Source organism: Terrapene carolina, unplaced genomic scaffold (genome assembly GCF_002925995.2).
Source record: "Terrapene carolina triunguis isolate 2854851 unplaced genomic scaffold, T_m_triunguis-2.0 Scaffold633, whole genome shotgun sequence".
In the NCBI taxonomy this organism is placed as follows: Eukaryota; Metazoa; Chordata; order Testudines; family Emydidae; genus Terrapene; species Terrapene triunguis.
This window is the reverse complement of record NW_020664984.1, coordinates 3,323,786-3,337,222: the sequence shown is the minus strand read 5'-3', so window position 1 is coordinate 3,337,222 and position 13,437 is coordinate 3,323,786. Positions and strand designations below refer to the sequence as shown.

At 47.9% G+C, this 13,437-nt stretch overlaps 1 protein-coding gene across 1 annotated transcript; it reads right to left on the bottom strand.

Annotated features, from left to right (window-relative positions):
* Window positions 1-3,096: 3,096 nt before the first annotated feature.
* Window positions 3,097-10,604, bottom strand: TEX261 (testis expressed 261). Its single transcript, XM_024207032.3, has 5 exons — window positions 10,113-10,604; window positions 7,932-8,085; window positions 6,813-6,880; window positions 5,656-5,758; window positions 3,097-4,699 (listed from the first exon to the last, which is right to left on the bottom strand). Exons 1-5 carry the CDS (start codon window positions 10,119-10,121, stop codon window positions 4,584-4,586), a joined length of 450 nt encoding a protein of 149 aa, XP_024062800.1. The 5' UTR covers window positions 10,122-10,604; the 3' UTR covers window positions 3,097-4,583.
* Window positions 10,605-13,437: the final 2,833 nt, after the last annotated feature.

Sequence of the window (13,437 nt, the reverse complement as noted above, 5' to 3'; positions counted from 1 at the left end):
CTGAGCACCCTCCAACTCCCACTGATGTCAGTGAGGAGTGGAGGGTGCTCAGCGCCTCAATGGATCAGCCCTTATGCGGATACCCTCCCCCCACTTCCATGCTGCCTTTTTCTGACTCTTGGCTTTTTAATATTCTGCTTAAAAGGGCTTTGATTGGCATAATCCAGCTATGTGACTTACTGAGCTGGAGCAGATAAGGAGTCGGTATCACTAACACCTGAAGTGCCTTATGATCATAAGAGAACTAGCCAGGGAAAAACTAGCTCAAAGATATCAGCCTTGCCCTTTAAACTAGGACGTGCATTAAACCTACTGCTCTTCTGTGCTAAAGTCTTGTGTCCTTGCTCACTCATACAACAGAATTCGGGTGTTTTGGGATTACTGGGCTGTGGTCTCCAGAACCTCACTTCTTCCACCAGACCAGTAACTACGCCACAGCAGCACAGGACCTGATGGGGAAGACAGGCCACAGAGCACCAATGACTTGGTGCCCAACAAATTCTGAGCTCTCCTACAAACCCCAAGACCCATATGCGCTCTCTGCCTCTTGGCACCACGTTGGCAGTGGGGTACGGGCCCTGGCTAAGCCTTCCTTCGGAGTATCTATCATGCCCATGGATTAAAGAGAGCCCACGCAGACCTGGGCCCTGATTTCTCTGCATTTCTTTGGTGTCACCACCTCAGGTTTCATTTTCAAATGTAGTCTCTAACCCTTCTGGTTGCCAGCTGTGAGCTGATGCGGTACTGCCTGCCAGAGGGGGCGAACAGTTTGAAGCAGAGCTGGAAGCTGCACCGTTTGTCTTCACGCAGTGTTAACTCTGAAGCCTACCACTCACATCTCTGCATTGTTAATCTTAGTGTTAAACGTATTTGCAAAACCATCCAGCTGAGGTGCCTAATCCAGGGTTTGTTTGTTTTTTTAATAGTGGCAGATATTAGGGGGACAATCATAGGATTGTAGGACTGGAAGGGGCCTTGCGGGGGAATGGACTAGACCCCGCACTCATGCCAGGACTAAGTACGATGTAGATCAGTGGTGGACAACCTGTGGCCTGTCAGGGTAATCCGCTGGCGGGCCGCGAGAAGTTTGTTTACATTGACCGTCCACAGGCACGGCCGCCCACAGCTCCCACTGGCCGCGGTTTGCCGTTCCCGGCCAATGAGAGCTGTGGGAAGCAGCACGGGCCGCAGGGACATGCTAGCCGCCGCTTCCCACGGCTCCCATTGGCCAGTAACGGCAAACCGCAGCAACTGGGAGCTATGGGCAGCCGGGCCTGCGGACGGTCAATGTAAACAAACTGTCTCACGTGTCGCGTGCAGCCTGTGGGCTGAGGTTGCCCACCACTGATGTAGATCATCCCTGACAGGTGTTTGTCTAACCTGCTCTTAAAACCTCCAATGGCAGAGATTCCACAACCTCCCTGGGCAATTTATTCCAGGATGTCAAGGTGGAGAATAAAATTCAAGCACCACCGCACCTCCCAAAATGTTATATCAGCCCCTGCACCACAGAGGGAAGGAGGAAAGAGGGAGGTCCTACAGGACTTCGCTCATGACCATCCTGGTAACTATGATGGTATAACCAGGTCCTCACACAGGGTAGTTTTCACAGGGTAGACTGGACAGTTGGGCAAACACACTAGCCCGTTCTTGGCTTGTCAAAAAATTAGACGAGAGTCCCATCTTTCCCCCACCCTGTACTTCACTGCAAGCTGAACCTAGCTTCTGCAGTAAGATCCCTACAGCAGCTTCATCCAAATTAAACATGGAGGTTATTGAATAAATATGGAAAAATAGTCAGCAAATTGGAGATGGGTAAACTGAGGCAAAGAGCACATGTCTTGCTCAAGCCCCCGAGTCAAAGTCAGAACCCAGGAGTTCTTCACACCCGGTCCTGTAGAGGTGTTTCCTCATTTTGCTCTTCCGTGTTTAAGCTCTGCATTCGGGTGGCAGGGCTGATTCATGCATCTTTAACCATATGAGTTAAGAGACAAACAATTGAATCAATGCAACTCCCAAGTGCGGATGCAGATTAAAGGTGTTTATCAGTATAGCTGATTCTCGTAATTAGATCAGCACCTTTGTAGTGGTCTAACTCCATCCACTCTAAGGGCTTGCGCTGCTGAAACTGAATCAGTTTCTAAACCAGTAGTTAAATCAGCCCAAGAGCTGTACAGATCGGTCTGAATTAAGAACCTCAGCCTGCACTCCTCTGCACCTTTCCTCCTGCATTTTAGCTGCTTAGGGCCAGGTTTTGCAGGTGGATCCATGTAGATAGACCCTGTGCCCACATGAGCCCAGCTGAAGTCAATGGACCTTTACACACCATGTGAGTTCACCTGCTTGGATCCAGATAATAGATTTTAAGGCCAGAAGGAACCATTAGATCACCTAATCTGACCTCCTAATAACTCGTGCTTGGCTGAAGCATCTTGAAGAAAGCCCTCCAAGCTGGATTGAGACATCCATTGAGAGGTGGAGAATCCCCCACTTCCCTTGAGAGTTTATGGTTAATCACTTTCCCTCCCCCAGTTTGCACCTTATTTCCCATTGGAATTTGTCAGGCTCTAATTTCCAGGCATTGGTTCTTGTTCTGTCTTTCTCTGCTAGATTAACGAGCCTGTTAGTACCCAGTATTTTCTCCCCATGAAGGTACTTATACGCGGCGGGGTCCTGGTCTGTGGCTAGAGCTCCTAGGTCCTACAGTAATAAATAACTGTAATCAAGTCACCTCAATCTTTTTGATACACCCAACAGACGTGTTCCTTAAATCTCTTATCGTGAGGCATTCTCTCCAGCTCTCGAGTGATGCGTGGCCCTTCCCGGCACCCGCTCCAGTTCTTCACCATGCTTTTAAGTGTCACAGAATCTGGGCCTTACATGTTTAGCTCTTTGATGCAGGGTTAGCAAAGTACTGTATAGATCATATTTGGTGCTATACAAATCAGACAGACATCACCTGTAGCTCTCTTAAAAACAGGAGCATTGGACTGCTTCAGGGCTTGAAAAGCCTCCCCTTTACCCAGCAAACTATGATTCTGGTGAAGTGCCGAGAGGGAGACTGCAAATTTCAGCTCCTTTGATCATAAGGCAAACTGCAGCTAGAACCTTTATTAAAAGAGAGAATTGGTACTTGAACAGAAATCACGCTGCCATTAAATTAAGCATGAGAATGACAGATATTGTCAGAGGATCCCCCAGACAAAGCCTGCGGTTTCCAGGCTCTTCTCAATACACAGGATAGATTTCAACAGCTCTCAGTGGCCCTCATCCAGAGCTGGCCCACGAGAGAAGAGATTCATGTCTCACGGAATCTTCAGAAACCCTTTCAAAATGAGGAGGAGATGCTGCCTGGTGGCAGAACTCCCAATTCCAAGTGTGGCACCACCTTAATGAAAACATCTCTATTCCCGGCACAACAGTTAAAGGTGACCAGCAAAGGGGCAAAAATGAGGTTGGGCCCTGGTTTTGCTTCTTTATTATACATAAAAAACACCTACAAGTTTTTCCCCTTGCTCTCACTGAACATTCAGGGTTTGTCAAACTCTTTCCCCCCTCCCAGAAGACTGTACGGGTGGCTGGAGAACTGTATGGCATTGGAAACCTGACGGAGAAGGGAAGCGATTGTTATTCACAGTTCTGAACGCTGGGCTCTCTGGTTTTGTCAACACAAATTTAGCTCAACTGGCTAACCCAGCAAAGAGAAGAGCTCTTTTTGTGGAAGAGTCAACATCCTTAAATTAAAAGTTTAGGAAGCCTACAAGCCACTTCTGAGCCCTCCAACAAGACTTCTAGCAAACCCAGGGAAGACAAAAGTTGAAATGGCTTAGGTTAAAACAAGCAGGAAAAAAATGATATAAAAAACCCCCTTTAGGCCATCTTTAAATATCATCATAAAGCAGCAAAAGAGGCACATGTCCAATTTTTATCCCTGGCAAGTCACCTTTAAGAGCCACAGGAGCAGACTGCATCAGTGCTTGCCAGGCTCACAGACACACTGTGGTCTTGGCCTCTGTGTCCGGATCATGGATACGCATGTTGTAACGAGCGAGCGGCGTCACCAGCTCTCTCCATCAGTGGCAAGTTTCCAGACAGAAATGTTTTGAAATTCAAGAGTTTGGTTATTTTTTGAAATCACAGCTGTATGCAAACCCCGGTTAGACACTGCGTGTGTTCCTCCTGCCCTCGGACAAACTACGCCCTACAAAGGCTTTTGGCTTTAAATAAGAACTGATGGCAATGCCCCACATCATGGTCTCTGAACACAATCCATGGTTCGCGGAGGCTGCCGCCCTCCTTAAACTCAATTTGAACAGAATCACCTCCTTGTCAGCAAGTCCCAGGGGATGATCGGAGAGGTATAAAGAGGCAATCTCCTGCATTTGCACCACCAGAGGCGTCGAACGCGCGTGTTTGACACGGCAGCTGCCTCTGGCCGTTGCACAGATTATACATTCCTAACAAAATCCCTTGGAGAGAAGTGGGGGGGGTTCACTGGGGACCCAGGGACAGCGCTGACGTTCACACCCAGCTGGGGTCTTCCCTTCGGCTTCGTCACAGTTCATGTCGGCCGCGGCGGGGGGTCAATACATCTTTTGTCGACTGGGCAGGATGGCCTCTTTGATGAAGGAGAAGATGATGAGGATGCCGGAGCGCTTACCCCTCTTCCCCTTGGTGAAGTAGTTCGATACCACGTCATCTGTGGAGACAGGGAGCACGGGCCAATAAGATCAAATCCACCAAATATTGCACCACAAGCTCTATGAAAAATCATTCGGTCTTGGGAAAAGAAGAGTCCCTTTTAAAGTCTTAGGCCTGGTCTACAGTGGGGGGGGAGGGGGAATTGACCTAAGATGCGCAACTTCAGCTAGGAGAATAGCATATCTTAGGTCGACTTACCTCGCGTCCTCACGGGGCGGGGTCGACGGCCGTCGCTCCCCCGTCGACTCCACTTCCGCCTCTCGCCGCGGTGGAGTACAGGAGTCGACGGCAGAGCGATCGGGGATCAATTTATCGCGCCTACACGAGACGCGATAAATCGATCCCCGATAGATCGATCACTTAGATAGCTTCTGCTGGACGCCCAAGTTTTGCCCAACTGGAAGCAACAGCAGCTACTTGTTAGCTACCCAGGGGTATCTAATACAGCTACATTTCATAAGATGGAATAACCTTACAGAACTCTTCATCAGCAGATCTCAAAGCGCTCCACAGTCTCTGGTGTATTTATCCTCACAACGCCCCCGTGAGGCAGCGAAATAGCCCCATTTTACAGCTGGGGCACCCAGGCACAAGAGAAGCTAAGTGACTGGACAAGGTCACACGGGAAGTTTGTGAACATACAACTGAACCCAGGTCTCCCGAGTCCTAGGCTAGTGCCCTAACCACTGGGCAATCCTTCCTCATCTTTGACATGGGGGCCTAGTTCACAAAGACCACAAGGCCCCAGCAGGACTACCGGCATTGCCAGACTGCTCCTTAATAGGTATTCTAAGTATATATCCTGCCCGGTTTTAAATGCCTTCCACCCCACTATCTAGCCCTTCAGATCACGTGGGATGTGTGGTCTCCACAAGTCACACCCTCTGGGGTCGAAGGGAGGGTAACAGCTGAGCATTTGCTTGAGCTGGTTCCCAGAACATCAAACGCACGCACCTCCAGGCTGCACCGTAGAAGGTAGGACGTTCTCTCCGGCCGACAAGGACACAAAAAACGCAAAGGGAATTAACCACAAGCAGAACGTGAAGTAGGCAAGAACCTGCAGGTGAAACATGAGAGGCAGTGAGAGACCAAGCTACCATCAAATCACAACAGACTCACTGCAGCAGCTGCAGCTAACAATCCAGAATCGTCAGTTACCTAACCGCTAGGTTTCCACGTGGACATTTCTCCTGGGGCAGAAGCCCACAAACTAGCAGCGTCTTGGTAGTCAAATCTAAGGATGGCAAAAATGGCGTTTCAGACATTTTAGAGGGTAGGAAGGAAGGGGGAAGAAATGCTCTGAGTGCCAAACAGGCTGCATCCCATGGGCTCAGACAGGAACCTTTCCCTGCTTCTGTGTCATCTGACAACCTGCCATGCCCCGGGAGCTGGGGGGGTGGGAAGCAGATATGGAGAAAGCTGAAGTAAGACCAGACTAGAAGGTAACAGCTCTCCGAGGTGGAGCCTGGTTCTCCACTAGATCGCTACAATAACCCTCTGGTCAGACCTAGCACGCACACATCTTTATTTAGCTGTGTAGAAACCATTAGGTTAAATTCAGGTCTTGTCAACCCCAGAATACTCTAGGATGTCTGGTGAACCAGGAGGTTTCATGCAGGAGATGCCAAGATAGTGAAACCAGATTGCACCAGAGGGGAAGGGATTTTTATATGGACTGTTTAAAACTCTTCGGTTTGTCTTTTGTTAACCCCTATTCAACTCAAAACACTTGGGAGAAAGGCTCTGTGAAGAGTCAACCCCCCGCCCCTTTATTTAGGCTGAGGAAGCACGAAATCCACATTTCTGGATCCTCCAGAGAGTCCTCTGGCAAAAAACATCCCCCAAAGAACCCAAAAGTGAAGACTCGACATTCCTGATATGGAAAAAACAAGCAGAAAAAAATACTTGGAGAAGTCCTGAGAGAAAACACTGTCAGGGCATCTTTAATAGGGCCAACAAAGGAGGGGAAGCCCCCAAATTGGGGACAGCTATTTTTCCTTGGCAGGTCACCTCTGACCTCCCTTCTCTTCTCCTCTCCTCCCACCAGCACTCCACTCAGCTCAAAAGTCTATAAAGGCTTAAAGAGATGCTTCTCCCGAATGGGCTCTTACCTCTGAGAACGGGTAATACTCGTCAGCAAAGTACTGGAACGCTAAGTAGTGATTCAATATAACCAGCACTGCCAAAGGAAAGGAGAGAGTGAATTGCCAGATTGAAAGCAATACCCATCGCCCCGCTTATTTTGCAGGCTCATTGAAGTGAGGCACCTTCCCTGACCGCAGGGCCCTGGAAAACAGTACTATAAAAGCTCATCCTGGCTAATAGCCATTGATGGACCTGTCCTCCATTAATTTATCTAGTTCTTTTTTGAACCCTGTTATAGTCTTGGCCTTCACATCCTCTGGCAAAAAGTTCTACAGGTTGACTGTGCGTTGTGTGGAGAAATACTTCCTTTTATGTGTTTTAAACCTGCTGCCTATTATTTTCATTTGGTGACCCCTAGTTCTTGTGTTATGAGAAGGAGTAAATAACACTTCCCATTTACTTTCTCCATATAAGTCATGAATTTATAGACCTCAGTCATATCCCTCCCTTAGTTGTCCCTTTTCCAAGCTGAAAAGTCCCAGTCTTATTAATCTCTCCTCATACGGCAGCCGTTCCATACCACTAGTCATTTTTGATGTCCTTTTCTGACCTTTTCCAATTCCAGTATATCTTTTTTGAGATGGGGCGAACAGATCTGCACTCAGTATTCCAGATGTGGGCGTACCATGGATTTATATAGAGGCAGTATGATATTTTCTGTCGTCTTATCTATCCCTTTCTTAATGAGGCCCAGCATTCTATTCGCTTTTTTGACTGTTGCTGCACATTGAGTGTAAGCGACAGGACTTGAGGGTAAAACACAGGACTGAAAGCCAGTACATCTGTGTTCTGTTCCCAGCTTTGCCACTGGCTATCCACCTCTGCCTGTGCTTTATAATCCCCAGATGCAAGGTGCTGAACTAAGTTCAACATACTTGATTAGCACAGCACTTGCTAATGCCGCAGGATGTGTTGCAAAAGACTCAAATGTCTGGTACTAGCTGGCCCAGAGACACAGCTGAACCTGTGGTGGAGATAGCAGAAGCTCTTGAGGTGGTCTCCCGCCACCCTCTCAAATGCCTGTCCCCTCCCCAGCAAACCCCAGCGGCACACAATCCCCCTGCTCCCCAAAGGCAGCCACTCACCGCACGACAGTATAAAGTTTGGCGATGTCAGCATGATGAAAGGGAACGTCTGCAGCAGGCCGAAATAGACCAGGTTGGTGAAGAGGCCCACGCCCACCATGAAGCCAGGAAAGCGTTCGAAGAGGTACAGGCCTACAAGCACCGCTGTAGAGAACTGAAACAGAGAAACGCCCCAGCCCACAGTTAATCCAGCCTCTCTATCACGTACGCCCCCTGGCAAGCAGAGGAGTTGCAAGCACTCAGTTCATCCAAGGTCAGGCCCAGAGACAGCTGTGTGACCTGTGATTGCTCTACAACATGCCTGTGGATATCTGGGTGACATTTGATGGCCTATTACATACAGATCCGGCCACAGCTAATGGTCCATTCTGGCCTTAAACTCTATGGGACTATGAATGTCTCCAGGACGTCGCGTGGCATCTTCAGATCACACTAAGTTTCAGCTGCTGCAAGTATCAGTGGGGAGGGGACTTGCTGATGTTACCCCCCTCGCTGATCCCCACCTTGAAGGCCTTTTGGAGCGACTCTCTAAATCGTCCCTTTCCCCTCGGACATGCAGACTCCGCTCCTCCATTTAGGAGGTCAGGATGCATGGACTCAGATGTCCCTTTCGGTCCTGCCCTAGGGGATCAGCCAAGCAAAGGGTGTTTCTCTAGGGGCACAGTGCCTCAGAAGCACCTTCCCTGGAGGCAGGAGCCCTCCACCACTCATCTGTAAGGCAGTATCTGCTGAGCAGCATGGGCTAATGGCTAGAGCACCGACTGGGACCTCAGGAGACCTGAGTTCTAGTTCTGACTCTGCCGCTGGCCCACAGGTGATTCTAGGCAAGTCCTTTGCCCTCTCTGTGACTCTGTAAAATGGGGCTAATGACTCACCTCCTTTGTAAAGTGCTTTGAGATCTACGGTGAAAAGGGCTGCATAAGAGGTGTGATTTTTCATAGAATCATAGAACCACAGGGTGAGAAGGGACCGCAAGGGTCATCTAGTCTGACCCCCGGCAAGATGCAGGATTTGTTGTGTCTGACCCATCCCAGACAGATGGCTCCAGCCTCCTTTTGAAAACCTCCAGTGACGGAGCTTCCACAACCCCCCTAGGCATCTGTTCCATTGTCCTACTGTTCTTATAGTGAGGAAGTTTGTCCTGAGATTTAATCTCAATCTGCTGTGCTGGAGTTTGACCCCATCTCATCCTGCCATCTGTGGCAAGAGAGAACAACTATTCTCCATCTTTTTTATGGCAGCCTTTCAAGTAATTGAAGACTGCTATCATGTCCCTCCACAATCTCCTCTTTTCCAAACTAAACACACCAAGTTCCTTCAGCCTTTGCTGAGATGTCTGAAACAGGCTCAGCACCTGGGTTGCTTAACCATTTAAACCACGTACACGTCTGGCAACCCACCCTCCTACCTTCCATCCCAATCTAGCAGCACAATCATGGGACTGGGAGCCAGGAACTACCAAATTCTAATCCCAGCTCCTTGTGACACTTGGATGAGTCACTTGGCATCTGTGCCTCAGTTTCCCCATCTGGGGATCAAACCTGTCTTGCAGGGGGGTTGGGCGTGTTAGTGCCCTCCATCTCTCCAGGAGGAGTGGAGCTGGAGGCCATTGCTATTTTCTCCCCACGGCTAGCCCTAATGCAGAGGGCCCCCAAGTTTCTGTTCCCTCCCATGGCAGCCTGGAAAGCAGGGAGCACGGCCCCTCCCTCCCAACCACCTCAGCAGCCCCAGGAGGCGGGAGGAAGGCAGGGCTGTGCAGTTCTCTCCCTGAGGAGTTTGGCTGCAGTCCCCAGCTGGCTGTTCTGCAAGCCTGTGTATTGTGGCAGGCAGATCCCTGACCGCCCAGAGCCCCTTATTTTTATACATTCATGATCCTCTTTGCTTCCCCATTCTAGGCACTGACTGTGAACAGTTCGTTTTGTGGGCTGGTGCTTCCGAGAGCCATCGGCTTTGCCCTTTGCTAGATTATATGGGGCTGGTGGTTTTACCTGGGCTGTTGAGCCCTAAAATTGTAACATTCTGCATTGATTTTACTGCCTGGCCTTCACAGGCTAACTGAGAAGAGACTCGGGCTATAAAGGTTCATGGGCTAGTACATGTCTAAGTGGTCCTTCAAAGATAATCTAATCTACCTCCCCGCCACCGCAGGACTGTTATGAGCACTAACAGCCAGAGACTTACCCAGATCATGTATTTGATTATTCTGCTAGTAGCTACGGTGTATTCTTCTATTAGCTCCGCCAGATAGTAGAGGCCAGCGGCTAGAAGGGAAACAAAGGGGTTATTTCAGGCTCAGACTCTCACTGCAGCTCACAGCCAGAAAGTGCTCACGCCAATGAGACTGGTCATTTCGAGTGGGTTTCGGCCCCACAGATTCACGTTCACAAACTCCAAAAGCACTGGAAGCCTTGTAGCCGCTTCCAAGACATTGTGGCCTGGACTTTCAGAGCCAGGCGCTAATTGGAGGGGCCTCCATTTTTGGCCACCCAACTTGAGTAACATTGGCCTGGTTTTCACGGGTGCTGGGCAGTTGACTTCATTTGAAAAGCTGGATCTGCGTATCCAGGAAAAACAGCTACAACATTACTGCGGGGCAGATCAAGTGACTTGGACCGGATGGGCTGGAAGTCGGTAGTGATCAGCCCGTTGTGGGGTGCTGTGCAGATACAGAACAGCTGACAATCCCTGCCCTGAGAGCTTACATCCTAAAGGCGAGAAGCACCAGATGGGTGAAACAATTTACAAGCAGAGCAACTCAAATAGGATAAGACTAGGTGTGCCTGCGATCTGCAGCCAATCAATACCAATGATCATAGTTACAGCTGTTCTTGCAGTTTCAAATGGAGGTTCTTCAGACCCCCTCTAAACTGTTGGGTGATGTCATTGGGCACTGTTAAACAGCTGCTTGCCTTCCACTCCAGAGGTGGATGCATTTCAATGATGGGGGAGGCATGATCCAGCGTGGATAAAAATCAATGATTTTTTTTAAAAATAAATTTAAAAAAAAGGTTTTTTCGATTTAAATTGAATTTTTTTGATAAAATGCTTTTTGAAGGAAAAAAACTATCTAAAGCTAGTTTTAATTAAGATACATTATAGCTCAAAGATATCTCATCATGGAATAGGGATTATAAATTCTAATTCTATAGTATGAGACAATATATTCATGTAATGTTTAAGTAAAGTTTTGTAAACGAGTTCCAGTAGTTCATGGATTAGGGACCCAATCTTATGGGGTTCCAGGGGCTTCTGTACAGATTATTTAGGTTAATCTTTCTATCTACCCAGTGGGACTCAGTGCTCAGTCTAGAAGATACCATCAGAGATGCTTAGTTTTGCAGTTCTCAAACTGTGGATTTGTGTCTCCAGAGATAACATGCTTGTTAACAGCAAAAATGTTTTAAATAAATAAATATAGAGGTGGGAAATAACAGACCTCAACCCTATTGTCCCTCTGCAAATTTGTGTTCACAGAGTCAATCCCTTACCTCTCTCTAAAAGTGCAAAGTTTCAAAAAGTTCAATGAATAGAAGATTGTTGGGGGTGGAATAGGTCTGGACGAGGAGAAGAAGTCTGGAGATAAATGTGAGAAGGGTGGGACAAGCAGTAGAAACAAAAGTGAAACTGTTTGAGCAGCATATTCCAGAAGTTTTGAGCTCTTTCTGAGCGTAGCCTTCATTGATTTGAGATTTACCATACCATTCTCTCACTAGAAGGGAAAACCTATAAACTGGTGGAAGTCACTTAAGCACTTGGATTCAGAGACTGTTGAAGTGATAATCTCACTTTTAACAGCAGTAGCTTCTTCTGCCAGAAATTGAGAAATCGTTTGGACCTGAAAAAGCCAGAAAGCTTGTTTTCTTTTCCAGATTAGGAACAAACAGGAAAACGAAGGTGAAGATGACTGAGTTAGCTACAGAAGCCAATATTTTAAGTTTCTCATGTTGATGTGGCTGACATAGTCGATTTAATTTTTGTTTTTTTAAATATTTAACTATTTTAGTTAAAAACAATTTTAACAAAAACAAACCTGACTTTAAAAAACTTGAATGTTGAATTCAAAAATTCATATGCTTGTTTTGTTAAAATATTATATGTTTGCTGTTGAAGAAAAAAATCCAGAATACATAACGTTGTTGTTTTAGTTAAATAAATCAATTTAAATGTCTGTCTGGTGATGTTCTCCTCCTAATAAAACATGGCAAGAAAATCCTCCAAATATTAATGATTAACCTGTTGAATTGGAGATATTTATGAAGTCACTGAGAGGTGAACTATCTGCTTCAATTACCTTTGGTAAATGAAATAACCAATCATTCATTTTCTGATATAGCTGTAAAACTAATCTGAAAAGTTTTCAAAATAAATCACTGTTTAAAAATGTCTAGTGTGTACCTTCTAAAAATGAAACCTACATCTATCTCTGAGTTGTGAAGAATATGGTTATAACAGTTAAGGTTATAACCACCACCAAGAATGCACTTCTATGTAGAAAACCATGATTAAATCGAGTCTTCCTGACTAGTGATTTAAATCAAATCCACCCTGGCATGATCCCTAAACTCTTTCAGATGAGAGGTCCTAGAGAGCTATTAGTGTCATTATTTAGTATGGTCGTAATCACGGGCCACAATCCGAATGGGGCCCACTTACGGCAGGCACAGGACAAACACATAAGCAGAAAAAGTCCCTGCTCCAGAGATCTTACAATCTATGGGGAACAAAACATGGGGCCAACACATCAGATAATCACAGAGATGAGAGATGGAAACAGCCCGTTGTAGCAGCCAGTTCCACCCCGACCAGGGCAGGGCTGGTCCCATCAATAAAATTCCTGTTACTTTGTCCAGTCTTCTGCGTCCCATATTTTTGCTGGTTCCTTTAGCGACCCTGTGGCCTGTTGCTATTTTTCAGCTCCGCTTTGAACCAGATGGTTTGCAGACAAAGCTGCAGCTGGGAGAAAAGCGCATCCCCGGGCCCTTGGACATAGTCAGCGAAATTGTTCCTGTCTCGAGGTGGCCTTGGGAAACGTCTGTCCTAACACTATGGCTCCCTGGAATTCGCTCCGAGTTGCCCCCTTGGGTTTCATTTGAGCTGGGCGAAGGGGCCAAGCCCTGAACACAGGAGTGGCTGCAGTACCAGTACAGCAAGCGTAGCACAGGTGTCCCATCGCACTGTGCCAACTTGCCTCGCGGCTGGCACGGGGAACCACTCAGGGGGCGAGAGGGCGTTTACCCTGCACCGCAGTATAAAGGGGCTGCTCAGAGGGGTGCGGCCAGAGGCACAGGGGGTCGTGATGGGGGAGCTGCCCTCGGGGAACAGGAGCAATCGCCCCAAAGGCAGGGCACAGCGCAGGCGACCTGGAACCGGGTCACCCACTGCCCTGACCACCTGCAGGGGACAGGCTGGGCACCCTATTCCCCCTCCCCCCAGCTGCACCTACCCTGGTTCCCCACCCCAGCATCGGGGGCCTTTCCAGACCCCCCAGAACAAAGGCAGCCCCAGG

Bases quoted from the DNA above. Each gene is read 5' to 3' on its own strand.
- TEX261 (XM_024207032.3), bottom strand. The intron at 6,881-7,931 runs GTGAGTGGCTGC...TTCCTTTGGCAG, and splicing joins AAACTTTATACTGTCGTGCG to TGCTGGTTATATTGAATCAC. The intron at 5,759-6,812 runs GTAAGAGCCCAT...TTTCACCTGCAG, and splicing joins AGTATTACCCGTTCTCAGAG to GTTCTTGCCTACTTCACGTT.